Source organism: Mustelus asterias, unplaced genomic scaffold (genome assembly GCF_964213995.1).
Source record: "Mustelus asterias unplaced genomic scaffold, sMusAst1.hap1.1 HAP1_SCAFFOLD_150, whole genome shotgun sequence".
In the NCBI taxonomy this organism is placed as follows: Eukaryota; Metazoa; Chordata; class Chondrichthyes; order Carcharhiniformes; family Triakidae; genus Mustelus; species Mustelus asterias.
Window position 1 is genome coordinate 682547 of NW_027590172.1, and position 26526 is coordinate 709072.

Here is a 26526-nt window from a genome sequence, read left to right on the forward strand (position 1 = left end):
GCTCCTGTGAATTCCTTCAACTAGTATGTAATGTAGACTTGAATTGATTTATTTTAAAACGGTTTATTTTAAACATATTAACACAGGCCTGAAAGTTGTAGACTCAGGACTGTCACACAAATGCTCTCAATCTGATGGTGTGGTGGTATTGTCACTGGGCTAGTCACCCAGAGTCCGAGGGTAATGCTCTGGGGAGCCAGCTTCCAATCACACCACAGCAAATGGTGAAATCTGAATTCAATGAAAATCTGGAATTAAAGGTCTAGCGATGACCATGAACCCATTGCTGTTCAAACCCATTTGGTTCACCGATGTTCACTGATGCCCTTTAGGGAAGGAATTTATACGACTCCAGAATAAGACCAGAGGATGCTGGAAAAACTCAGCAGGTCTGGCAGCATCTGTAAGTCTTTCATGTGGCTCCAGGTCCACACAATGTGGTTGACTCTGGAATGGTCCAGCAAGCAAGCCACTCAGTTCAAGGGCAGTTAGGGATAAGCCACAAGCAATGAATTAAAAATAATCTTCACAAAATGTTGACCAGTCATTTTCAGTCTGGAAATTTAAACCTGCTGTTTCAGGAACAGATCCCAGATTTAAACCAATCGTTGATTTAACAGCACACTGCCAGCATTCACCGCTGTTCTTCCCAACTCTAAAACACAGTTGTAAAGGAGTCTTTGTTCCATGTCTTAGAATCCTACAATGCAGAAGGAGGCCATTCGGTCCATCGAATCTGCACTGACCACAATCCCACCCAGGCCCTATCCCCATAACGCCATGAATTTATCTTGGCTAGTGCCCCGACACTAAGGGGCAATTTATCACGGCCAATTCACCTAACCCTCACATCTTTGGACTGTGGGAGGAAACCGGAGCACCCGGAGGAAACCCACGTAGACACGGGGAAAATGTGCAAACTCCACACAGACAGTGACCCAAGCTGGAAATTGAACCCGGGTCCCTGGCGCTGTGAGGCAGCAGTGCTAACCACTAAAGCTCTGAACCATGGAAGAGAGTGGTTGGGATACATTTCTTACACACCTCAGGAATATCCCACACATTTTGTCTTGAATGTGATTAACAGCAGCAATAACTGCAGAATGCAGCTCCTGAAGACACATGAACTCATTGAGGTGTTAGTAGATGAGGTAGGCAGCACGGTGGCACAGTGGTTAGCACTGCTGCCTCACAGCACCAGCGACCCCGGTTCAATTCCGACCTCAGGGGACTGTCTTTGTCGAATTTGTCCATTCTCCCATGTCTGCGTGGGTTTCCTTCGGGTGCTCCGGTTTCCCACAGTCCAAAGATGAGTAGGTCGGGTGGATTGACCACGGTAAAGACAGTTTGGCCCGGTGGGCTTGTGGAAGGGAGGGAAGCAGCAGAAACAGCTGATCAGATTGTCTCAAGCTTAATGACAAAGAAGCTCCATGAACTCCTCGCTTGTTGCTGGAGGTGAGGATGGAGGAGACAAGGGCAAGGGAGAGACCTTCAGTAGGAATTGATCTATGTTCGAGATATTAAAAAGATTCAACACAAATCTGATTGATTTAACATTTATCTGGAATATTAACTCAGCTGAGATGGAGTTTATGAACATCAGCAGAAACAGAGCCCAATCGACATGCTTCATTTCTGGATGTAAATAATGGCAAAATCCAATCACTGTTGTCATTTATGAACTCGCTGGTGTGTCAGCAGATTGGATGAAGAAGCAAATCCCTTCCCACAGACAGAGCAGGTGAATGGCCTCTCCCCAGTGTGAGTGCGCCGGTGCACAGTGAGATGAGATAATTCTCTGAACCTAGTCCCACAGTCAGAGCACCTGAACGGTCTCTCCCCAGTGTGAACACGTTGATGACGTATCAGTTCCCCTGAACTTTTATAGCATTTCCCACAGTCCGGGCATTTAAACGGTCTCTCCTCAGTGTGAGTGCGCTGGTGTGAAGTGAGGGCAGATGATGTCTTGAACCCAGTCTTACAGTGAGAACACCTGAACGGTCTCTCATCAGTGTGAACACGTTGATGGCGCATCAGTTCCCCAGAACTTTTATAGCTCTTCCCACAGTCTGGACATTTAAATGGTCTCTCAGTAGTGTGAACTTGCTGGTGTTTCAGCAGGGTCGATAACTGAGTGAATCCTCTTCCACATTTGGAGCAGATGTAAGGTTTCTCGTGAGTGTGAACTCGCTGGTGTCTCTGCAGGGTACATGAATGAGCGAACCCTTCCCACACTGAGAGCAAGTGAATGGCCTCTCCGCAGTGTGAGTGCGCTGGTGTACAGACAGGTTACTCAATTGTCTGAATGCAGTGCCACACTGAGAGCATCTGAAAGGTTTCTCATCAGTGTGAGTGCGTTGGTGTTTAGTTAGGGCAGAGGATGTCTTGAACCCACTCCCGCAGTGAGAGCACCTGAATGGTCTCGCATCAGTGTGAACACGTTGATGGGACAAAAGTTCCCCAGAACTTTTATAGCACTTCCCACAGTCTGAGCATTTAAAAGGTTTCTCTTCAGTGTGAACTCGCTGGTGCATCAGCAGGTTAGACGACCTTGAGAATCTCTTCCCACACTCGGAGCAGATGAATGGCTTCTCCCCGGTGTGAACTTGTTGGCGTTTCATTGCACACTCAGAGGAGGCCAATGGCCTCTCCCCACTGTGAACTCGCTGGTGTCTCAGCAAGTTGGTTAACTGAATGAATCCCTTCCCACAGTCAGAGCAGGTGAATGGCTTCTCCCCAGTGTGACAGCGGCAATGCTTTTCAAGGTGAGATGGGGATCTGAATCCCTTCCCACAATCCTCACATTTCCACGGTTTCTTCCTGGTGTGACTGCGCTTGTGTTTCGACAGGTCAGATGATTGGTTGAAGCCTCGTCCACACACAGAACACACGTACGGTTTCTCTCCGCTGTGAATGGTGCTTTTTTCTTCCATGTTCAAAATCCGATGATATTCACGTTGTGATAAGTTGTGCGACTGCCAGGTCCGGATGTGATGTATGGTTTGAATTTCCTGACTGCAAGTCCTCCTAAAACCTGTGAAATTGATTTAAAACAGAAACAAGGGAGTGAGAGATAACCCACAAAAACACAAAGGCAGGTTGTGAAATTGAGCTGAATAAATCTGGTAATTTATGGGGACAGCATGAAGGAAAAAGTGACCATGAAAGCTGCTGGATTTTTGTAAAAACGCAACCGGTACATTAATGTCCTTCAGGGAAAGGAACCTGCCACTCAGTCTGGGTCTGCACAAAACACTGACCTTTAAATGAGGGAGTGGCACGGTGGCACTGCTGCCTCACAGCAGCAGGGACATGGATTTGATTCCCGGCGTGGGTCACTGTCAGCGTGGAGTTTGTACATTTTCCTCCTAGACATCTGTATGGGTTTCCTCCGGGTGCTCCTGTTTCCTCCCACAGGTTAGGTGGATTGACCATGTTAAATTGCCACTTCGTGTCAGGGGGACTAGCTAGGGTAAATGCATGGGGTTAAGGGGATGGGGCCTGGGTGGGATTGTGGTCGGTGCAGACTCGATGGGCCGAATGGCCTCTTTCTGCGCTGTTGGGATTCTGTGAAAATCACAACATTCTCTCCTCCTGCTGACAGGGAGCACCGCGCATGCGCATTACTGCGCATCGCCCCAGGAAAGATGGCGGCCGTTTATCCATGCTTGTCTCTGCAGAAGTAGAATGGCTCTGGACAAACCCGGGACTGGCCCAGGACCTTCGTGTTTGAGGTTTGAATTCACGAAGTGTTCATGAAACCTTACCGCCCTCCCTTTGCGCCCATCGCTCCCTCAGACACGCCGCTTCCTTACCCGCCACGGAGACAAGAAACAACAACTTCAACTCCACAGCACTCCCTCTGCGCATGCTCAGAACACGGTCACTACTGCGCCTGCGCGGTCGTGATTGCCTGGATCGGAGGCATTCCTCGTCGCTTGGGACGCTGGGTAAACGCCCTGCCATTGAATAGAACAAATGGTTTGTCGTGATTTCTTTGTTGTTATCGCGTGCAAGCTGGGGCTGAAGGGCCAATAATAAAACTAGGATACATATCATATAGAGACCTGATTGCACAGACCATTATCTCAATTCAGAGAAGGAAATTGGAATTGTTCAGAAATCGAAAGTCACCTGAAGGTAGAAATAAGAACAGAAACCCTCTCCTACAGTCATATGTGAACTCACTGGTATCTCAGTAGCACATGAATATCAGGAATACTGCAATTAATTATGAAGATGTACAATGTGAACGGTGACTGTTAGATAAAGTGCAATGTTCTAACACATTGGAGCAGCTATGGTCAATGCGAGGGGAATATTGGATCACAGTGTCACAACAACTTTATGCTCTGTCTCCTTGTAGCCTGTCTCAGAATTTCCTTCAATAACTAGGCCATTAGTGTGACAGGATTTAGCATCTATGATCTGCCAAAATTACAAGAGGAAAGTTAGTGACTGCAATTATCCCAGAATTAAATTATATATTGCATACTATCTCCAAATGGGGCTCATAACACAATTTATTTTATTTATTAGTGTCACAACTGGGCTTACATTAACACTGCAATGAAGTTCCTTTGAAAATCCCCTCATCGCCACACTCCAGCATCTGTTCAGGTACGCTGAGGGAGAATTTAGCATGGCCAATGCACCCAACCAGCACGTCTTTGGACTGTGGCAGGAAACCAGAGCACCAAGAAGGAAAACACACACAGACACTGGCAGAACAGGCATATTCTGCAAAGACAGTGCCCCAAGCCAGGAATCAAACCTGGGTCACTGGCGCTGTGAGGCAGTAGTGCTAACCACTGTGCTGCCCTTAGAATCTCAATTATTTCGGAAATTGATTTTATGCCATTGATTTTACTGAAGGCTGTGGAAATAGTAATATCTAAATCCTGTACAGAAACAAGCAAGATGCAGCTACTTTTTACACATTAGCTTTGCATATTTCCCTCAATGAGTGGGGTATTTTGAAATTTTGAGGTTTACTTCACAAGGTGTTAAGATTAGCACACATGGATTTTTACTTCATGATATGTGGGTGTGGCTGGCAAAAGCCACACTCCAAAATGGTGGTGAGCCAACTTCTTGATCAGCTGCAGTCCATATGGTGTCAGTACACGCCCCACTTCTCTTTGGGAGGTGATCCACGATTTCAATGCAGTGACAATGATGCAATGCAATATAATAGCAATATAATTCCAAGTCAGGATGGTGTGCAATTTGGAGGGGAACGTGAAGGCGGTGGAGTTCATACACACCTGCTGTCCATGATCTTTTAGGTTCAGAGTTCACAAGATTGGAAGGTGCAATTGGAGGAGCCTTGACTAATCACTGCAATAAATCTTGTAGTTGTGAGAAATGATCATTTGACTTCAAGTCCATTTCTTCTGCTCTTCTGCATGTCCATCTCATCATGGACTCTACCACACTCATTTAATTTCATGAGGGACAATTCTGCACAAATACTCCCCAATTTCCAGAGATCAAAATCCAAACATGTATCCAAATATATCAAGATATGTATCACTTCTCAGATTTCCACCACACTGGCTTTACATTTTTCAGACAAACATTTCCATGCCTGACAGCAAATATATGATTGATCACCTCAGTCTATACACTGCATAGGTGGCAATGATCACTCAATGTTAATGTTTTGCTGTTGTATCTGTACCAAGCGTGGTTCAGTATAGATTTAAGGTTCAAATAAAGAGGTGGAATTGAATGGTCAAAACAACATCATCTTTGGAGCATCATTTTTTCCTTGATTCCCTTGCAATTTTTGGCCCTTACATGAACACTTTAACTCCAAAATTAGTCAGGTTGGCAGGTGTTGTCTGCCCAAAAGGACATGAAGTATCCCTTGTGTGTTTATGTGTGGGAGTTGGTGTATACGTGAGCGTGTGAGTATTGAGGAATATAGCTGCGCGCATGTGCCTGTATCTGTATGTGAGGAAAGGATGCTTCTATGTGAGACAGAGGGAGAGAGTGTTTGTGGATCTCTGTGTTTAGGTGTCAGTCTGTTCTGCTTTTCATTTACTGTAACATAAATCTTCCTCTCCAAGCAGACAATTTCCTGAAAATTCCATTGACTGATTTCAATTATACAATTAGGAGATTTGTCTTCAGGCTGAAACCACAAGCTGACTGTGTGTTGTGTGAAACATGACATCTACACAGGTCCCACTCTCCCAAAGCAACATAAAGTGTCTGCTACTTCCCAGATCCCTTCCTTTCCCATCATCTGCTTAAAGCCACAAACAAAAAGGTCAATTTTTCTCGTGGAGTTTGAAAGAAAGCAGCTTTCAAAATGATGCAGAGTCTCCGTCAATCTGGGCTCCGATATTTCCCTCATTCACTCCGATTGAACCATAGAATCCCGACAGTGGAGAAAGAGGCCCTTCAGCCCATCTGGTCTGCACCGACTCGCCGAACCAGCATTCACCCAGGCCATTTCCTCTGTCCTATCTCCGCAACCCCACATATTCATCATGGTCAATCCATGAAATCCGTACATGTTTGAGCTGTGGGAGGAAACCGGAGGAAACCCACGTTAAATTCGGGGAGAACATGCAAACTCCACAGCCGAGGCCAGAATTGAACCCGGGTCCCTGGCGCCATGAGGCAGCAGCGGTAACCACTGTTCGGAGGACCAGCTGCTCCCGCTCGGTCCTCCAGCTCCGCCCCCTCATCCTATTGGTCCAGAGTTACCGTCAATCACTGCCCGGGCATTGTGATGTGGAGCATGCGCAGTGCTGCTGGGAGCTCAGGATTGAGGCGGTGGAAATTCTCATCGCATCAGAAACCGGCGGGTGGGGAATGAGGGGGGGATGGAGCCGGCGGGTGGGGAATGAGGGAGGGACGGAGCCGGTGGGTGGGAATGGAGGGATACAAAAGAATGGTCTAGTTTGGACCAGGGAGCGGCATGGGCTTGGAGGGCCAAAGGGCCTGTTCCTGTGCTGTATTGTTCTTTGTTCTTTGGATGGATCCGGTGGGTGGGGAATGAGGGTGGGATGGAGCCGGCGGTGGGGGAAGAGGGGGGGATGGAGCCGGCGGTGGGGGAAGAGGGGGGGATGGAGCCGGCGGGTGGGGAATGAGGGGGGGATGGAGCCGGCGGGTGGGGAATGAGGGGGGGATGGAGCCGGCGGGTGGGGAATGAGGGGGGGATGGAGCCGGCGGGTGGGGAATGAGGGAGGGATGGAGCCGGCGGGTGGGGAATGAGGGGGGGATGGAGCCGGCGGGTGGGGAATGAGGGGGGGATGGAGCCGGCGGGTGGGGAATGAGGGAGGGATGGAGCCGGCGGGTGGGTAATGAGGGAGGGATGGAGCCGGCGGGTGGGGAATGAGGGGGGGATGGAGCCGGCGGGTGGGGAATGAGGGGGGGATGGAGCCGGCGGGTGGGGAATGAGGGAGGGGATGGAGCCGGCGGGTGGGGAATGAGGGGGGGGATGGAGCCGGCGGGTGGGGAATGAGGGGGGGGATGGAGCCGGCGGGTGGGGAATGAGGGGGGGATGGAGCCGGCGGGTGGGGAATGAGGGAGGGGATGGAGCCGGCGGGTGGGGAATGAGGGGGGGGATGGAGCCGGCGGGTGGGGAATGAGGGGGGGGATGGAGCCGGCGGGTGGGGAATGAGGGGGGGATGGAGCCGGCGGGTGGGGAATGAGGGGGGGATGGAGCCGGCAGGTGGGGAATGAGGGGGGGATGGAGCCGGCGGGTGGGGAATGAGGGGGGGATGGAGCCGGCGGGTGGGGAATGAGGGGGGGATGGAGCCGGCAGGTGGGGAATGAGGGGGGGGACGGAGCCGGCGGGTGGGGAATGAGGGGGGGATGGAGCCGGCCGGTGGGGAATGAGGGGGGGATGGAGCCAGCCGGTGGATGTCAGGCCCCAAGCCCCGAATACAAAGCTCGGGAGCGGGTTGTGAACCGGGGAAATCAGCTCGGGCTTTTCCCCAGAACAGGCCCAGATTCCCTCCATCGGGATCCTGTGCGGCCCGGAGCATGCGCACTGAGAAAGCCTCGGGCCTCCCGCCGCCACCCCGGCCCCCCCCCCCCCCCTCCGATTGGTTGGAGGACCAACCGCTCCATGTTTTATTGGTCCGGACCTGCCGTCAATCACCCCGGGGCATTGTGAGGTGGGCGGGGAGGATTCACAAACACCCGCTGGAGGCCCCAACACCCCCAATAAGACCCATTGGTTTTATTGTCAGTCTGCAGACAGGAGCTGGAGAACTGAACCCAGACAGAGGAGAGGGAGGGAGAAAACTGGGAGTGGAGGAAAGAAATGGGGAGATGGGTTTGGATTTCAGGATGTGGAGATGCCGGCGTTGGACTGGGGTAAACACAGTAAGAGTTTTAACAACACCACGTTAAAATCCAACAGGTTTATTTGGTGGCAAATGCCATTAGCTTTCGGAGCGCTGCTCCTTCGTAAGATGGAGTGGAAATTTCCTGGTGTTGTTAAAACTCTTACTTTGGATTTCAGCCCGGGGAGGAGGGAGAGTGTGTGGGACGAGATTTACAGATTTGGGGGAACGAGAGAGGAAAAAATGTTCAGGAGAAACTGGAATTGTCTGTTCAAAATGGACTGTCAGTGATGACTTTTGTGAACTCCTTTTACAGAATATTAAGAGGATTACAGATGGGAAACCAAAATTCATGCCAAATTTCATCTGACAGTCAGCTGGTTCACCAGGACCTGAATATCATCACCTTTGAGGATTAAATGAGAATTGTTCATTTGTTCCGTCTGAGGGAAAGATTTTAAACTTCAGTGTGACTGGAAAAGCACCGACACACACACACACCCCCGAGAGTGTTCCAGTGAACGGACTGCAGAAAGCTTCAATCAGTTGCACAGCCTAATAAAACATTGCAGCATTCACAGCGAGGAGAAACCATACACGTGTTCTGTGTGTGGACAAGGCTTCAACTAATCATCCAACCTGGAGAGACACAAGGACACCGGCACCATGGAGAAACCTTGGAAATGTGAGGATTGTGGGAAAGGATTCAATTACCCATCCCTGTTGGACAATCACCGATGCATTCACACTGGCGAGCGGCCATTCACCTGTTCCGTGTGTGGAAAGGGATTTACTCAGCCAACCGGCCTCATGTTACACCAGCGCATTCACACTGAGGAGTAGTTGTTCAGCTGCACTCACTGTGGAAAAAGTTTCAGGTCTTCATCCGATCTCAGTCAACATCAGCGGGTTCACACTGGGGAGAGGCCATTCACCTGCTCCGTGTGGGAAGGGATTCACAAAGTCCTCCAACCTGGTGACACACCAGCGAATTCACTCTGAGGAGAAGCCGTTCACCTGCACGTCCTGTGAAAAGAGGTTCAGGTATTCACACAGCCTTGAAGAACACCAGCGAATTCACACTGGGGAGAAGCCTTTCACCTGTTCAGTCTGTGGACAGGGATTCACTCAGTCATCCAGTCTAGTGAGTCATCAGCGAGTTCACACTGGGGAGAGGCCATTCAGCTGCACCTCCTGTTCTATGTGTGGACGAGACTTCAACTGATCCTCTAACCTGGAGAGACACAAGGACACTGGCACCATGGAGAAACCTTGGAAATGTGGGGCCTGTGGTAAAGGATTCAAATCTTCATTCCAGCTGGAAATCCATCGACACATTCACACTGGGGAGAAACCATTCCTCTGTTGTGTGTGTGGGAAGGGATTTACCAAGACAACCTACCTGATGTTACACCAGAGAATTCACATTGAGGAGAGGCCCTTCAGCTGCACTCACTGTGGGAAGAGGTTCAACAGCACATCCAGCCTCGCTACATACCAGCGGATTCACACTGGGAAGAAGCCACTCACCTGCTCTGTGTGCGGTGAGAGGTTCACTCGGTCATCTGGCCTTTGGACACACAAGCAAATTCACATTGAGGAGAAACCATTCAGCTGCACCTCCTGTGGAAAGAGTTTTGGACAGTCATCCACCCTGACTGCTCACCAACACACTCACACCGGGGAGAGACCATTCAGCTGCTCCATGTGTGGGAAGAAATTCTCCCAGTCATTTGATCTGGTGAGACATCAGCAACTAACTTCACACTGGGGAGAGACCATTCACCTGCTCGGTGTGTGGGAAGGGATTCACTCGGTTATTCACCCTCCAGTCCCACCACCGCACTCACACTCAGGAGAATCCATTCAGCTGCAGTACCTGTGGAAAGAGTTTCAAGCAGTCATCCAACCTTCTGACTCACCGACACACTCACTCTGGGGAGAGGCCTTTCACCTGCTCCTTGTGTGGAAAAGCATTCACAAGGTCTTCCAGCCTGCTGAGACACCAGCAAATTCATAATAGACTGCAAGGATTGGATTCTGCTTTTAATCACAGCCTGGATTGATAGTCTGACAATATCTGGTTTGTTTCTGCTGATGTTATCATCCCTATAACTTTAAAGTTTTTTTTAAAAAAAATTATTAGTCACAAGCAAGGCTTCATTAACACTGCAATGAACTTACTGAGAAATGCCCCTAATCACCAAACTCCGGTGCCTGTTCGGGTTAATGCACCTAACTAGCACATCTTTCAGACTGTGGGAGGGAACAGGGGCACCTGGAAGAAATCTACAAAGCACGGGGAGAACATGCAAACTCCACACAATGACCCAAGCCCGGAATCGAATCCGGATCGCTGGTAATAAGAGGTAGCAGTGCTAACCACTGTGCCACCGTGGTTGGAGTTTAATATTCTGGAGATGTCACTGATTTTCAGAGCTGCAATGTTCCTTTTTAAAAGCACCTTCTGTGATCTTTCTCCTTAATTCAAGAATCCTCAACAAGAACCTGTTCATAAAGTTAACAATAAAATTACGAACTTTACTTCAGTCCTAAATTAATTAATCTTTTCTGCAAATCTGTGTATGAGGGGTTCCACTGATTAACATCTCCAATTAGAAAGTGCTGATTAATCCTTGCTGATAATTCTGACTGACCTCTTCACAGTGATGTGTCCATTATGAAATTCAATTGTGAAGGAACCCAAACAAAGTAGTGAAATATTATACAGGCACGATAAAAGTTTACATAAAAACTTAAACAACACAGATAACCAGGATAAATGTGTAGTGGGACATTTTGGAACGCGGATAAATGTGTAGTGGTACATTTTGGCAGGTCAAATGGGATGAAGGAGTATAATATCAAGGGTAAGCAGTGCAGAGGATCAGAAGGACCTTGGGGTCCGGGTCCATAGGACTCTTAAATCGGCCTCACAGGTAGAGGAGGTGGTTAAGAAGGCGTATGGTGTGCTGGCCTTCATCAATCGAGGGATTGAGTTTAGGAGTCGGGAGATAATGATGCAGCTTTATAAGACCCTCGTCAGACGCCACGTAGAGTATTGTGCTCCGTTCTGGTCACCTCATTACAGGAAGGATGTAGAAATTATTGAAAGAGTGCAGAGAAGATTTACAAGGATGTTGCCTGGATTGGGGGGCATGCCTTATGATGATAGGTTGAGGGAGCTCGGTCTTTTCTCCTTGGAGAGACGAAGGATGAGAGGTGACCTGATAGAGGTGTAGAAGATGTTGAGAGCTATAGATCGGGTGGATTCTCAGAGGCTTTTTCCCAGGGCTGAAATGGCTGCTACGAGAGGACACAGGTTGAAGGTGCTGGGGAGGAGGTTCAGAGGAAATGTCAGGGGTAAGTTTTTCACTCGGAGGGTGGTGGGTGAGTGGAATCGGCTGCCGTCAGTGGTGGTGGAGGCAAACTCAATGGGGTCTTTTAAGAGACTCCTGGATGAGTACATGGGACTTAATAGGATTGAGGGTTATAGGTAAGCCTATATATAGGCCTAGGTTGGTAGGGACATGACCGGTGCAACTTGTGGGCCGAAGGGCCTGTTTGTGCTGTAGTTTTTCTATGTTCTATGTCTCATGGTCTTCTGTTACCATAGCTTCCACTTGGCAAAGAACTGCGTCACATTCAGAGATCTGGAAAAGGAAAGGTTGCTGTTCCACTCTGCTGTGATGCGCGCAGTAAACACGCGTATTTCAGGGGCAAACAGTCGAGCTGCTGCGTGCCATTCCAACAGAGAAAACGGCTCCTTATTTTCAACGGCACTGATACCTGGGCTGAGGACTGGACTGAGTGAACATATTCACACAGGTTCCATAAATACAAACAAAAATTCGCACAAATGAATTTTAAGATGTCAATTAGACTAACTTGAGCACACAAAGTTGAAGCTTCCTCAAATTATGGTCAGTTGAGTCAGTGAAGCAGCCGATTATATTTGCAGTGATGTCTGCATTCGAGCTCTTGCTGCTGTTTGAACTGAAGGCGGCTGAATCAAGGATTGCGTTTGCCGGGTGTTGTGGCGCGCACCTGTAATCCCGCTGCTGGGAGGCTGAGGCTGCTGGATTGCTTGAGGTCGGGAGTTCTGGGCTGTTGTTCTCTGTGCCGATCGGGTGTCCGCACTAAGATCAGTATCCGCATGGTGTTCCAAGAGGACTCTGGGAGCACCAGGTGTGCTAAGGAGGGGTGAACCGGCCCAGGTCGGGAACGGAGCAGGTCAAATCCCCTGTGCTCTTCAGTAGTGGGATAGCACCTGTGAATAGAAGCAGCAGTGCCGCCTGACCAATACAGCGAGACGCTTCCTTTTCTCCACACCTTCAATCGCAGCAAACAAACTGTTTTGCCGTTCCCATCAATGCAGAGAAACCGGATGCCTCTCTGCCTGCCTCCACACTCACTCCCTCTGCTGCCCCTTTCATTCACTCTCACATCCAATGCTATCACCACAGCAAACTACGCAAGGACACCAAAACCAAGTACACACACTTTTGACCAACCAACTCTCCACCAGCCCTGCACGCTCACACGCACCATTCTGCAATTCCCACTTTCCTCACTCTCCCCATTCTTTGCCTCCTCAATATCCACCTCACTTCTACCGCCCCCTGCTGCTCACGGCAGGAACTGAACTTTTAAAATCTTCAACTTGCACAATCATGTCAGCCACGGCCACAAGAGAGCGCGAACCTATTCACCTCCTCCACACTACTCATATCGCGCACACACTTCCCAGCACAACCACCAAACATTCAATCTGTCTCTCGGCTCTCATAACTCCTTCTCGTTTATTTATTCCCTTCTGGCAAATTCTCCACTGTCAACATCGAAAGTCTCGAGGCTTTGGACTTGATCTAATGCTGTAAATAAGAGAGTGGGAGAGAAAGAAAGAGAGAGAGAGAAAGAGAGACAGGAAAATGCTCATTGTAATTTCCAGTTTAATCGCCAAGCCACATTGGCAATTCACAGACACCCCATTGTTCGATGTCCCCTCGACCGAGTCTATTCTCAAAGATAAGACCCGGGGTGGTGACTGCACCGGAGGGAACGCGCAGAAACCAAGCATTGCGCTTAATAGATTTCACTTCGCAAAAAGTGCGTCAAATTCAGAGATCTGGAAAAGGAAAGGTCTCTGTCCCACTCTGCTGTGATGCGCGCAGTAAACGTGCGTATTTCAGGGGCAGACAGCCGAGCTGCTGCGTGCCATTCCAACAGAGAAAACGGCTCCTTATTTTCAACGGCACTGATACCTGGGCTGAGGACTGGACTGAGTCAACATATTCACACAGGTTCCATGATACAAAGAATAATTCGCACAAATGAATTTATGTTGTCAATTCGACTAACTTGAGCATTCAAAGTTGAAGCGTCCTCAAATGATTACCAGTTGAGTCAGTGAAGCAGCCTAGGATATTTGCAGTGATGTCTGCAGTGGAGCCCTCCTGCTGTTTGAACTGAAGGCAGCGGAATCAAGGATGGTGCTGGTCGAGTGCTGTAGCGCACCCCTTTAATTCCGCTGCTGGGAGACTGAGGCTGCTGGATTGCTTGAGGTCGGGAGTTCTGGGCTGTTGTTCTCTGTGCCGATCGGGTGTCCACACTAAGATCAGTATCCGCGTTTGTTTTCCAAGAGGACTCTGGGAGCACCAGGTGTGCTAAGGAGGGGTGAACCGGCCCAGGTCGGGAACGGAGCAGGTCAAATCCCCGGTGCTTTTCAGTTGTGGGATAGCACCTGTGAATAGAAACAGCAGTGCAGCCTGTCCAATACAGCGAGACGCATCCTTTTCTCCACACCTTCAATCACAGCCAACAAACTTCTTTGCCATTCCCAGACAAACCCGATGCCTCTCTGGCTGCCTCCACACTCACTCCCTCTGCTGCCCCTTTCATTCACTCTCACATCCAATGCTATCACCACAGCAATCTACGCAAGTAAACCAAAACATGTACACACACTTTTGACCAACCAACTCTCCACCAGCTCTGCACGCTCACAAGTACCATTCTGCAATTCCCACTTGCCTCACTCACTGCCCATTCTTTGCCTCCTCAATATCCACCTCACATTTACCGCTCCCTGCTGCTCACGGCAGGAACTACACTTTTAAAATGTTCAACTTGCAAAATCATGGCAGCCACGGCCACAAGAGAGCGCGAAACTCTTCACCTCTTCCTCACATCTCATATCGCGCACATACTTCCCAGCACATCCACCAAGCATTCAAGCTGCCTCTCGGCTCTCATATCTCCTTCTCCTTTATTCATTCCCTCCTGACAATTCCTCCACTGTCAACGTCGAAAGCCTCGACGCTCATGACTTAATCTAATGCTGTAAATGAGAGAGTGGGAGAGAAAGAAAGGGAGAGAGAGAAAGACAGCAAAATGTTCATTGTAATTTCAATTTCAGCGTTGATCGCGAACCCACTTTGGCAATTCACCGACCTTCATTGTTCAATGTCCCCTCTACTGAGTCTATCCTAAGGAGGAGGAAACATGTCAAGGGGAGGCCGAGGCATCCACGGCTGACGAGGGAAGTCAAGGACAAGATAAAAGCAAAAGAAAAAGAATACAAAGTGGCGAGGATTAGTGGGAAGCTGGAGGATTGGGATTTTTAAAAATGCGAGCAGAGGACAACTATAGAAGCAATAAGGGGTGGAAAGATGAAATATGATTGCAAGGTAGCCACTAATACAAAAGAAGATAGGAAGAGTTTTTTTCAATGTATAATTGATAAGAGAGAGGCAAAAATAGACATTGGATCACGATACAATGAGGCTGGAGAAGTAACAATAGGAAACAAAGAAATGGCAGATGGACTGAATCGTTACTTTGCATCAGTCCTCACGGTGGGAGACACCAGGGGGATGCCAGAGCTCCAGGAGAATCAAGGGGAACAGGTGGCTGCAGTGGCCATCACTAAGGAGAAGGTTCTGGGGAAACTGAAAGGTCTAAAGGTGGATAAATCACCTGGACTGGATGGACTACACGCCAGGATTCTAAGAGAGATAACTGAGGAAATTGTGGAGGCATTGGCAGTGATCTTTCAGGAATCACAGAGGACTGGAAAGTAGCGAATGTAACACCGCTGTTTAAGAAGGGACGGCTGCAGGAACTGTGAAATTAGAGGCCAGTGAGCCTGGCTTCGGTCATTGGCAAGATTATAGAGTCAATTATGAAAGATGAGGTTGCAGAATACTTGGAAGTGCATGATAAAATAGGACTGAGTCAGCATGGCTTGGTCAAGGGGTGGTCATGTCTGACAAATCTCTTAGCATTCTGTGAGGAGATGACAAGGAAGTTCGGTGAAGGAGAACCAGTGGACGTGATTTATTTCAATTCCCAGAAGGCCTTTGGCAATGTGCCGCATAGGAGACTGTTCAATCTGTTAGGAGCACATAGTTCTAAGCTTAAGATCCTGGCATGGATAGAGGATTGGCTGATTGGCAGGAGGCAGAGTGTGGGGATAAAGGGGTCCTTTTCAGGATGGCAGCCGTTGACTAGCGGTGTGCTTCAGGGGTCGGTGCTGGGACCACAACTTTTCACAATATACATTAACGTTTTGGAAGAAGGAACTGAAGGCACTGTTGCTAAGTTTGCAGATGATACAAAGATATGCAGAGGGACAGGTAGTATTGAGGAAGCAGGGGGCTTCAGAAGGACCTGAACAGGTTAGGAGAGTGGGCAAAGATGTGACAGATGGAGTATAATGTGGAAAAGTGTGAGGTTATGCACTTTGGAAGGAGAAATGGAGGCACAGACTATGTTCTAACTGGGGAAATGCTTAGGAAATCAGAAACACAAAGGGGCTTGGGAGTGCTTGTTCTCAAGGTTAACATGCAGATTTAGTCGGCAGTCAGGCAGGCAAATGCAATGCTAGCATTCATGTCGAGAGGGCTAGAATACAATAGCAGGGATGTATTTCTGAGGCTGCATAATACCCCATTTGGAGTATTGTGAGCAGTTTTGGGCCCCGTATCTAAGGAAGGATGTGCTGGCCTTGGAAAGGGTCCAGAGGAGGTTCACAGGAATGATCCCCAGAATGAAGAGCTTGTCTTATGAGGAACGGGTGAGGACTCTGGCTCTGTACTCGTTGGAGTTTAGAAGGAAGAGGGGGAAACCTGCAGGATACTGCGAGGCCTGGATAGAGTGGACGTGAAGAGGACGTTTTGATTTTGATTTGATTTGATTTATTATTCTCACATCTATTAACGTACAGTGAAAAGTATTGTTTTTTGCACGCTATACAGACAAAACACACCATTCATGGAGAAGGAAAACAAGAGAGTGCAGAATGTAGTGTTACAGTCATAGCTAGGGTGCAGAGAAAGTTCAACTTAATGCAAGGTAAGTCCATTCAAAAGTCTGACAGCAGCAGGGAAGAAGCTGTTCTTGAGTCGGTTGGTACAGGACGGTTCAACGTTTGACACTTTTTCTTGAAGGAAGAAGGTGGAAGAGAGAATGTCCGGGGTACATGGGGTCCTTAGGTATGCTGGCTGCTTTGCCGAGGCAGTGGGAAGTGCAGACAGAGTCAATGATGGGAGGCTGGTTTGCGTGATGGATTGGGCTACATTCACGATTTTTTGTAGTTTCTTGCGGTCTTGGGCAGAGCAGGAGCCATACCAAGCTGTGATACAACTAGAAAGAATGCTTGCTATGGTGCATCTATAAAAGTTGGTGAGAGTCATAGCTGACATTCCAAATTTCCTTAGTCTTCTGAGAAAGTAGAGGCATTGGTGCTCTTTCTGAACAATAGTGTCGGCATGGGGGGGACCAGGACAGGTTGTTGGTGATCTGGACACCTAAAAACCTGAAGCTCACGACCTTTTCTATTTCATTCCTGTTGATGTAGGCAGCAAAAAGTCTCACAAAGCCAGGTTAAATTCCAACAGGTTTATTTGGTAGCAAATACCATAAGCAAATACCAAATAAACCTGTTGGACTTGAACCTGGTGTTGTGAGGCTTCTTACTGTGTTCACCCCAGTCCAACGCCGGCATCTCCACATCATGATGTAGGCAGGGGCATGTTCTCCTTTACACTTCCTGAAGTTGATGACAATCTCCTTCGTTTTGTTGACATTGAGGGAGAGATTATTGTTGCCGCACCATTTCACCAGATTCTCTATCTCATTCCTGTACTCTGTCTCATCATTGTTTGAGATCCAACCCACTACAGTGGTGTCGTCAGCAAACTTGAAAATCAAATTGGAGGGGAATTTGGCCGTACAGTCATTGGTATCATAAGGAGTATAGTAAGGGGCTGACAACACAGCCTTGTGGGGCACCCGTGTTGAGGATGATCGTGGTGGAGGTGTTGTTGCCTATCCTTACTGATTATGGTCTGTGAGTTAGGAAGTGCAGGATCCAATCACAGAGCGAGGTGCCGAGGCCCAGGCCACGGAGTTTGGGGATGTGTTTCGTGGGAATAATAGTGTTGAAGACTGAGCTGTAGTCAATAAATAGGAGTCTGACATCGGTGTCCTTGTTATCTACGTGTTCCAGCGCTGAGTGCAGTGTTGATGTTTCCACTAGTAGGAAAAACTAGGACCAGAGGGCACAACCTCAGGCTAAAGGGACAATCATTTGAAACAGGTATGAGGAGGAATTTCTTCAGCCAGAGTGTGGTGAATCTGTGGAACTCTTGGCCGCAGAAAGGTGTGGAGGCCAGATCATTGAGTGTCATTAAGGCAGGGATAGATATGTTCTTGATTAATGAGGGGATCAGGGGTTTGGGGAAAAGGCAGGAGAATGAGGATGAGAAAAATATCAGCCATGATTAAATGGCGGAGCAGACTCGATGGGCCGAGTGGCAAAATTCTGCTCCTATGTCTCATGGTCTTCTGGTATCATAGCGACCACTTGGCAAAACACTGCGTCACATTCAGAGATCTGGAAAAGGAAAGGTCTCTGTTCCACTCTGCTGTGATGCGCGCAGTAAACGCGTGTATTTCAGGGGCAGACAGCCGAGCTGCTGCGTGCCATTCCAACAAAGAAAACGGCTCCTTATTTTCAACGGCACTGATACCTGGGCTGAGGACTGGACTGAGTGAACATATTCACACAGGTTCCATGATACAAAGAATAATTCGCACAAATGAATTTACGTTGTCAATTCGACTAACTTGAGCATTCAAAGTTGAAGCGTCCTCAAATTATTACCAGTTGAGTCAGTGAAGCAGCCGATTATATTGGCAGTGATGTCTGCAGTGGAGCCCTCCTGCTGTTTGAACTGAAGGCGGCTGAATCAAGGATTGCGTTGGCCGGGTGCTGTGGCGCGCACCTGTAATCCCGCTGCTGGGAGGCTGAGGCTGTTGGATTGCTTGAGGTCGGGAGTTCTGGGCTGTTCTCTGTGCCGATCGGGTGTCCACACAAATCCCTGGGTCCAGATGGACTTCATCTGGGGGTTTTAAAAGTGGTCCATGCGATAAAAATAAAGTGCTGTGGATGCTGAAAATCTGAAATAAAAACAGAACGTGCTGGAAAGACTCAGCAGGTCTGAGTTAACGTTTCAAGTCCAAATGTCTGTTATTCAGCTAAAGCGGGATAGAAATGGCCAGTGAGATAGTTGACGCTTTGTTTTTAATTGTCCCAAATTTCCTGAATTTGGGGAAATTTCCTTTAAATTAGAAAGTAGCAAATGTAACTCCATTATTCAAAAAAGAAGAAAAAAGCTGGAAACAACGTGCTAGTTAAAATTTCATAGGAAAAACGTAAGAAGCTATTATTAAAGATGTTCTAGCAGGGCAGTGATTCAGGCAATAAGGGAGAGTCAACATCGTTTTGAGAAAGGGAAATCATATTCAACCCATTTATTAAGTTCTTTGAAGTCACATGTGCTGTAGATAAAGGGGAACTAAAGGTGAATGTACTTAGATTTCCAGAAGGCATTTGATACGGTATTCTTCACTTATACAGATCACTGGTGACAACATCTGGAGTATTATTGATCTCCTTGTTTATGAAAGGATGTAAATGTGTAAGAAGAAGTTCAGAGAAGATCTTTCGACTAATACCTGGAATGGGTACAAAAGCAATCGACAAGGGAGTTTTGATACACCACAAGTAGGCTATAATATTGATACACCACAAGTAGGCTATAACTACAGTGTGTTTTGATAGAAGTCATAAGTCACAACTCAGGGCGCTAGACAGTCAAGAACCATAGACATCTGTTTATTGATAATGTAGCTCTGTGTATGTGCCTTGTTGATGATTGAATATTGTAATTAGGGGAGCATAGTGCTGCTGTAATTAGTTAAAGACTACTGTGGGAAACACATGAAGTAATCTTAACTATTATTTGGGATTGGACATTGAGTACCTTCAAATAAGTGTACATTTTCTCCTGCTGTTTGTTAATTACTCATTGCAATTGTATTCCTTTGTTCTGGGAGTCTGTAAGCCATGTGTGTAGAACAGGTTTCCTCTGCTACAGCTTGAATAAAGGCCTGTTTTTAAACTCTGAAAATCTTCATCTGACCTCTCGGAGCAGTGAAGAATTTGATAGCTGGATAGCTAGTGAAGTTCCCCAATAAGGGGTATGGGGGAAAAGGCAGGAAAATGGCATTAAACCACAGTGCTCATTTGGAGAGTTGGTGCAGACACGATGGGCCAAATAGCATCGTTCTGCACCATGAATCTGTGATATTCAGGTCCGGATGGATCGAGTGACTCTGTCAGATTTTGATGTGATGTTTGGCTTTAATGTTCTTTCAGTAAACTCTTCTCTTCTAATCCCCTGTAAAAGGAGTTGACAGTGCCAGTGTCACTATCAGTGCAGGATAGAAATTCAGAACAGACAGTTCTAGTTTCTCTGGAACATTCTTTCCTCTCGTTTCCCCAAACTTGTGGTTCAATCAAACTAAAAGACCAAAATCAGGAACAAAGTCCCAACAGAATCTCCTTCTCCAGGGCCACCTGGGCACAGAAAAGACCACAGAAGATCATCCGGCAGCCAGAGAGACCCCCCGCCTTTCCCTTCAGCCCCACCCATCCTGGATCTACGGATTACTGTTCTAACCAGGGTCCAGATCAGGTCCAGAAGATCCTCCCACTCACCCATCCCCTCCACACTTTACAGCCTCCTGGACTCAATATTCAGTCCAACAGTTTCAGTGAGTAAACTCTCAGCCCGTTCTGTTTCTTTTTCTTTGATTGTTTCACTTTTCCTTTTTTCAGTCGGCAGCCCCCCTGCTCCAGCCACAGCTTTTGTTTCTTTGTTTCTTTTCTCGCTCCATCACCATTCCCTTTGGCTCTGGGGCATTCACTTTTCTCTCATTCAATCTCTCCTGTCTTCCACCCTCACACAGACCTTCCTTTAGTCCCTGTCCCACCCGCCCCTTTCTCCAAACCTGTTACATTCCTAACTTTTCCCAGTTCTGATGAGGTCACAGACCTGAAATGTTAACTCTGTTTCTCTCTCTGCACAGATGCTGCCAAACCTGCTGAGTTTTATTGCAGCATTTTAGGCTTTTAAAGATTTCGGAATCACTGAAGAGTTTTGGTGTCATTTGGCCCATTGTGTCTGCACCAACTCTAAGAATGCGTAACTCAACTCGTTCCATTCTGCCGCCTTCTCCCTGTATCCTTATACATTCTTCCTATTCTGATAATGTCTAATTTCCCCTTTGATTGCTTCAATTGAATCTGCCTGCACCGCACATTCAGGGAGTGCATTACATTCCCTAACCCTGTGTGCGAAGGGATTCGCTCTCTGTCATTCTGTCTCACTGAAATTTAATTTCTTAACACTGAAAATAGTCCTTTAAAATGTTCCAAATGTGTAAAAATTTTAAAAGCAGACATGAAATGCTGAAACATCAACTCATTCACAAAAGGGTGATGTCATTCACCTGCTCCATTTGTGGGAAAGGATTTGCCCTTCCAACCTGTTGAGACACCAGTGAGCTCACACAGGGGAGTAGTTGTTTTGAGTGTGGGAAGAGCTTCATTCAGTCATTCAACCTGGTTAGGCACCAGTGAGATCACAAGTGACTACGAAGGTTGGCTTCTACTGTCATTACTGCTGTTTTTTTAAGTTTATTTATTAGTGTCACAAGCAGGGTTACATTAAGACTGCAATGAAGTTACATGTGAAAATCCCCTAGTTGCCACACTCCGGTGTCTGTTTGAGTACACTGAATTTGAGAGAACTTGGCATGGCCAATGCACCTAACCAGCACATCTAAGGAAATTTGGCATGTCAGCTACGACTCTCACCAACTTTTACAGATGCACCATAGAGAATATTCTCTCTGGTTGTAGCACAGCTTGGTATGACTCCTGCTCTGCCGAAGACCGCAAGGAACTACAAAAGGTTGTGAATGTAGCCCAATCCATCACACAAACCAGCCTCCCATCCATTGACTCTGTCTACACTTACAGCTGCCTCAGCAAAGCAGCCAGCATAATTAAGGACCCCACGTACCCCGGACAATCTCTTTTCCACCTTCTTCCTTCAGGAAAAAGATACAAAAGTCTGAGGTCATGTGCCAACCAACTCAAAAACAGCTTCTTCCCTGCTGCTGTCAGACTTTTGAAGGGACCTACCTTGCATTAAGTTGATCTTTCTCTACACCCAAGCTATGACTGTAACTCTACATTCTGCACTCTCTTGTTTCCTCCTCTATGAACGATATGTTTTGTCTGTATAGCATGCAAGAAACAATACTTTTCACTGCATGTGCATACATATGACAATAATAAATCAAACCAAATCTTTCTGAATATGGGAGGAAACCCACACAGACACGGGGAGAACATGCAGACTCCACAAAGACAGTGGCCCAAGATGGGAATCGAATCTGGGTCCTTGGCACTGTGATGCAGCAGTGCTCACCATTATGCCACCATGCCATCCAGTTGGACTGAACAATGTTCATTCTGAGAGTTTGTTTTTGTTTTTGACAGCAATGACAATCCTAACAACTGGGCTTTACTTATGGATAAATATGAAATTAATCAACTTTTTTTCAAAATTATGTTTCTGGATTTTTTTCTTTTCCAAAGACTGCAGAGCTGTTACATTATTTCTGCTGTGAAATTAGAGCAGTTTTCACTCTTTATCCATTTCAGGAAGCCTCATCTGGTAAAGACATGTTCCCACAGGACTTTAACATCTGCATCATTTTCACAAACAGGGAAAGCTTCAATCCACCAGGTAACCATCCCTGTAATTAGGAGGATATACCAGTCTCATTTTATTGTGGAGAGTGGCCCTGTATAATCAAGCTGCTGTAAGATCAATAATATGGGATGTGTTAATTGGGACAATACATTTTGCAGGATCTGATTAGTTTGGACACAGATGAGGCACGGCTTCAGGTATGGATCGACGTTCTGATTCACCTTCAGCTACTGATAATGTTAAGGTCTCAGATTACTACAGCAGATATACATTGTTCTGACTCTGCCAGCAGGGCTGTGGAATTTGTTGGATAGATAGATGAGGTGGCATGGTGGCACAGTGGTTAGCACTGCTGCCTCACACCACCAGGGACCCGCGTTTGATTCCCAGCTTGGGTTACTGCCTGTGTGGAGTCTGCACGTTCTCCCCGTGTCTGTGTGGGTTTCCTCCGGGTACTCCAGTTTCCTCCCACAGTCTGAAAAACGTGCTGGTTAGGTGCTTTGACGAGAACAGGCCAGAGCGTGGCGACTAGTGCATTTTCACAGTAACTGCATTGCAGTGTTAATGTAAGCCATACTTATGATTAATGAATAAATAAACTAAACTTAGATCTGCCAGAGAGCCAGCACAGGCATAATGGGCCAAATGGTTTCTACTTCTGCTGTATTATTCTATAAAAGAGTGAATATTCAATATCAGGGACAGAGAGAGGAACCAGTGACTGTTCCATTGAACCCAGCCAGAATCAGCACCATCAAAGGAGGAGTGAGAGCTGTAAAAGCTTTGATATCTCTGTGTGGGATCCACAGCAGAACTTTCAGAAATGGAGTACAGCAGATCACCAATTCACAATATTTTGTTAATTTATCTCAAATGTTAACAATTTTACTTTATATTAACTGAAGTTTCAATGATGCCGTTATTACCCAGCATTCGCCGCGGGTGTGAAAGTGCCCTATACACTCTACAGGACCCCAGTGCGCAGGCGCGGTGCTGTATCTGGAATATGCGCAATGCCACTTTGCTTAGAGCCCTGCGAGTACGGGAGATGATTTTTTCAGCGGGTGAGTCGATCGGGCGGAGGGAGGAATGGAGCCCGGAGTCGGGGTGGGGAGGGAGCGGAGGCTTCATAAACACCCGCTGGAGGCCGCAAGGCCCGAACAAGAGCCTGCGGGTCCCGGGTTTGCAACTGCGGGGATTTTATCCGGGATCAGGCCCAGTGCCGCGGCCGCCATCTTTGTTCCGCCGGGAGCAGGGCGCATGCGCGGTCAGTGGGCGGAGCTAAACCAGACAATGCTGGAAAATCTCAGCAGGTCTGGCAGCTTCTGTGGGGAGAGAATCGAGCCAATGTTTCCAGTCTGGATGAGCCTTCATCAGAGCTAAGGACAAAGAGAATCAGAAAAGATTCATACTAAGAGAAGGGGGAGTGGAATGGGACAAAGGGAATGGAAATGAGGATAAAGACGGCAGAGAAGTTGCAGAAAATGTCCATTAAGAGATCAGAATGTTTTGAATGGCAGAGCAGAGGTTTAGATGGTTAAGGCAGTTGGCCTGGAGGGGAGAGGGTCAAGAAGGAGAGCGGGAATGGAGAAGTGGAAAAATGGAGGAGAGAAAGGAGGATGATGTAAATGGATGAATAAGATTAAAAGAAGAAACAAAATTAAATAAAACTAATGGAAATGGGGTGATGGTGGAGGGGAGAGTTCATGCTCTGAAGTTGTTGACTCACTGTTCAGTCCGGAAGATTGTAAGGTGCCCAATTGGAAGATAAGGTGCTGTCCTTACAGTTTGCTTTGGGGTTTTTGATTTGATTTATTATTGTCACATGTATTATCATACGGTGAAAAGTATTGTTTCTTTCGCGCTATCCAGACAAAACATACCGTTCATAGAGAAGGAAATGAGACAGTGCAGAATGTAGTGTTACATTCATAGCTAGGGTGTCGAGAAAGGTCAACTTAATGCAAGGTAAGTCCATACAAAAGTCTGACAGCAGCAGGGAAAAAGCTGTTCTTGAGTCAGTTGGTACATGACCTCAGACTTTTGTATCTTTTTCCCGAAGGAAGAAAGTAGAAGAGAGAATGTCCGGGGTGTGTGGGGTCCTTAATTATGCTGGCTGCTTTGCTGAGGCAGCGCAAAGTGCAGACAGAGTCAATGGATGGGAGGCTGGTTCGCGTGACGGATTGGGCTACATTTACGACCTTTTGTAGATCCTTGCGGTCTTGGGCAGTGCAAGAGCCATACCAAGCTGTGATACAACCAGAAATAATGCTTTCTATGGTGCATTTGTAAAAGTTGGTGAGAGTCATAGCTGAAATGCCAAATTTCCTTAGTCTTCTGAGAAAGTAGAGGCATTGGTGAGCTTTCTTAACTAGTGTCGGCATGGGGGGACCAGGACAGGTTGTTGGTGATCTGGACATCTAAAAACCTGAAGCTCTCGACCCTTTCTACTTTGTCCTCATTGATGTAGACAGGGGCATGTTCTTCTTTACGCTTCCTGAGGTCGATGACAATCTCCTTCATTTTGTTGACATTGAGGGAGAGATTATTGCTGCCGCACCATAGAACATTACAGCGCAGTACAGGCCGTTCGGCCCTCGATGTTGCGCCGACCAGTGGTACCAATCTAAAGCCCCTCTAATCTACACGATTCCAATATCATCCATATGTTTATCCAATAACCAGTTGAACGCTCTCAACGTTGACGAGTCCACCACTGCTGCAGGCAGGGCATTCCACGGCCTTACTACTCTCTGAGTAAAGAACTTACCTCTAACATCAGTCCTATATCTCTCACCCCTCAATTTAAAGCTATGTCCCCTCGTGCTAACCAACACCATCCGAGGAAAAAGGTTCTCACTATCCACCCTATCTAATCATCTGATCATCTTGTATGCCTCTATTAAGTCACCTCTTAACCTTCTCTCTAACGCAAACAACCTCAAGCCCCTCAGCCTTTCCTCATACGATTTTCCCACCATACCAGGCAACATCCTGGTAAATCTCCTCTGCACCCTTTCCAACACTTCCACATCTTTCCTATAATACGGCGACCAGAACTGTATGCAATACTCCAAATGTGGCCACACCAGAGTTTTGTACATTTGCAGCATGACCTCCTGGCTCCGAAACTCAATCCCTCTACCAATAAAAGCTAACACACCGTACGCCTTCTTAACAACCCTATCAACCTGGGTGCCAACTTTCAGGGATCTATGCACATGGACACCCAGATCCTTCTGTTCATCCACACTACCAAGTATCTTACCATTAGCCCAGTACTCTGTATTCCTGTTACTCCTTCCAAAGTGAATCACCTCACATTTTTCCGCATTAAACTCCATTTGCCACCTCTCAGCCCAGCTCTGCAGCTTATCTATGTCCCTCTGTAACCTGCCACTTCCCTCCGCACTGTCTACAACTCCACCAACTTTAGTGTCATCCGCAAATTTACTAATCCATCCTTCCACGCCCTCATCCAGTTCACCAGATTCTCTATCTCATTCCTGTACTCTGCCTTGTCATTGTTTGAGATCTGACCCACTATGCTGGTGTCATTGGCAAACTTGAAAATTGAATTGGAGGGGAATTTGGTCGCACAGTCATTGGTGTAAAAGGAGTATAGTAGGGGGTTGAGAACACAGCCTTGTGGGGCACCGGTGTTGAGGATGATCGTGGAGGAGGTGTTGTTGCCTATCCTTACTGATTGTGGTCTGTGAGTTAGGAAGTTCAGGATCCAGTCACAGAGGGAGATGTTGAGACCCAGGCCACGGAGTTTGGAGATGAGTTTTGTGGGAATAATAGTGTTGAAGGCTGAGCTATAGTCAATAAATAGGAGTCTGACATAGTGTCCTTGTAATCTCGGTGTTCCAGGGTTGAGTGCAGGGCCTGGGAAATGGCGTCTGCTGTGGACCTGTTGCGGCGGTAGGCAAACTGTAGTGGATCCAGGTAGTCTGGGAGGCTGGAATTGATTTGTGCCATGACTAACCTTTCGAGGCACTTCATAATGATCGATGTCAGAGCCACCGGACGATAGTCATTAAGGTACGCTGCTTGATTTTTCTTAGTTATCGGGATGATGG

At 47.4% G+C, this 26526-nt stretch overlaps 2 protein-coding genes across 2 annotated transcripts in view; both read right to left on the bottom strand.

Moving 5' to 3' along the window:
- The window catches only part of LOC144484979 (uncharacterized), a 565458-nt gene that overhangs the window by 481340 nt on the left and 57592 nt on the right, over window positions 1–26526 (bottom strand). The window lies entirely within an intron of this gene.
- On the bottom strand, window positions 1250–3864 carry LOC144484998 (uncharacterized). Its single transcript, XM_078203321.1, has 2 exons — window positions 3816–3864; window positions 1250–3034 (listed from the first exon to the last, which is right to left on the bottom strand). Exon 2 carries the CDS (start codon window positions 2931–2933, stop codon window positions 2115–2117), a length of 819 nt encoding a protein of 272 aa, XP_078059447.1. The 5' UTR covers window positions 2934–3034; window positions 3816–3864; the 3' UTR covers window positions 1250–2114.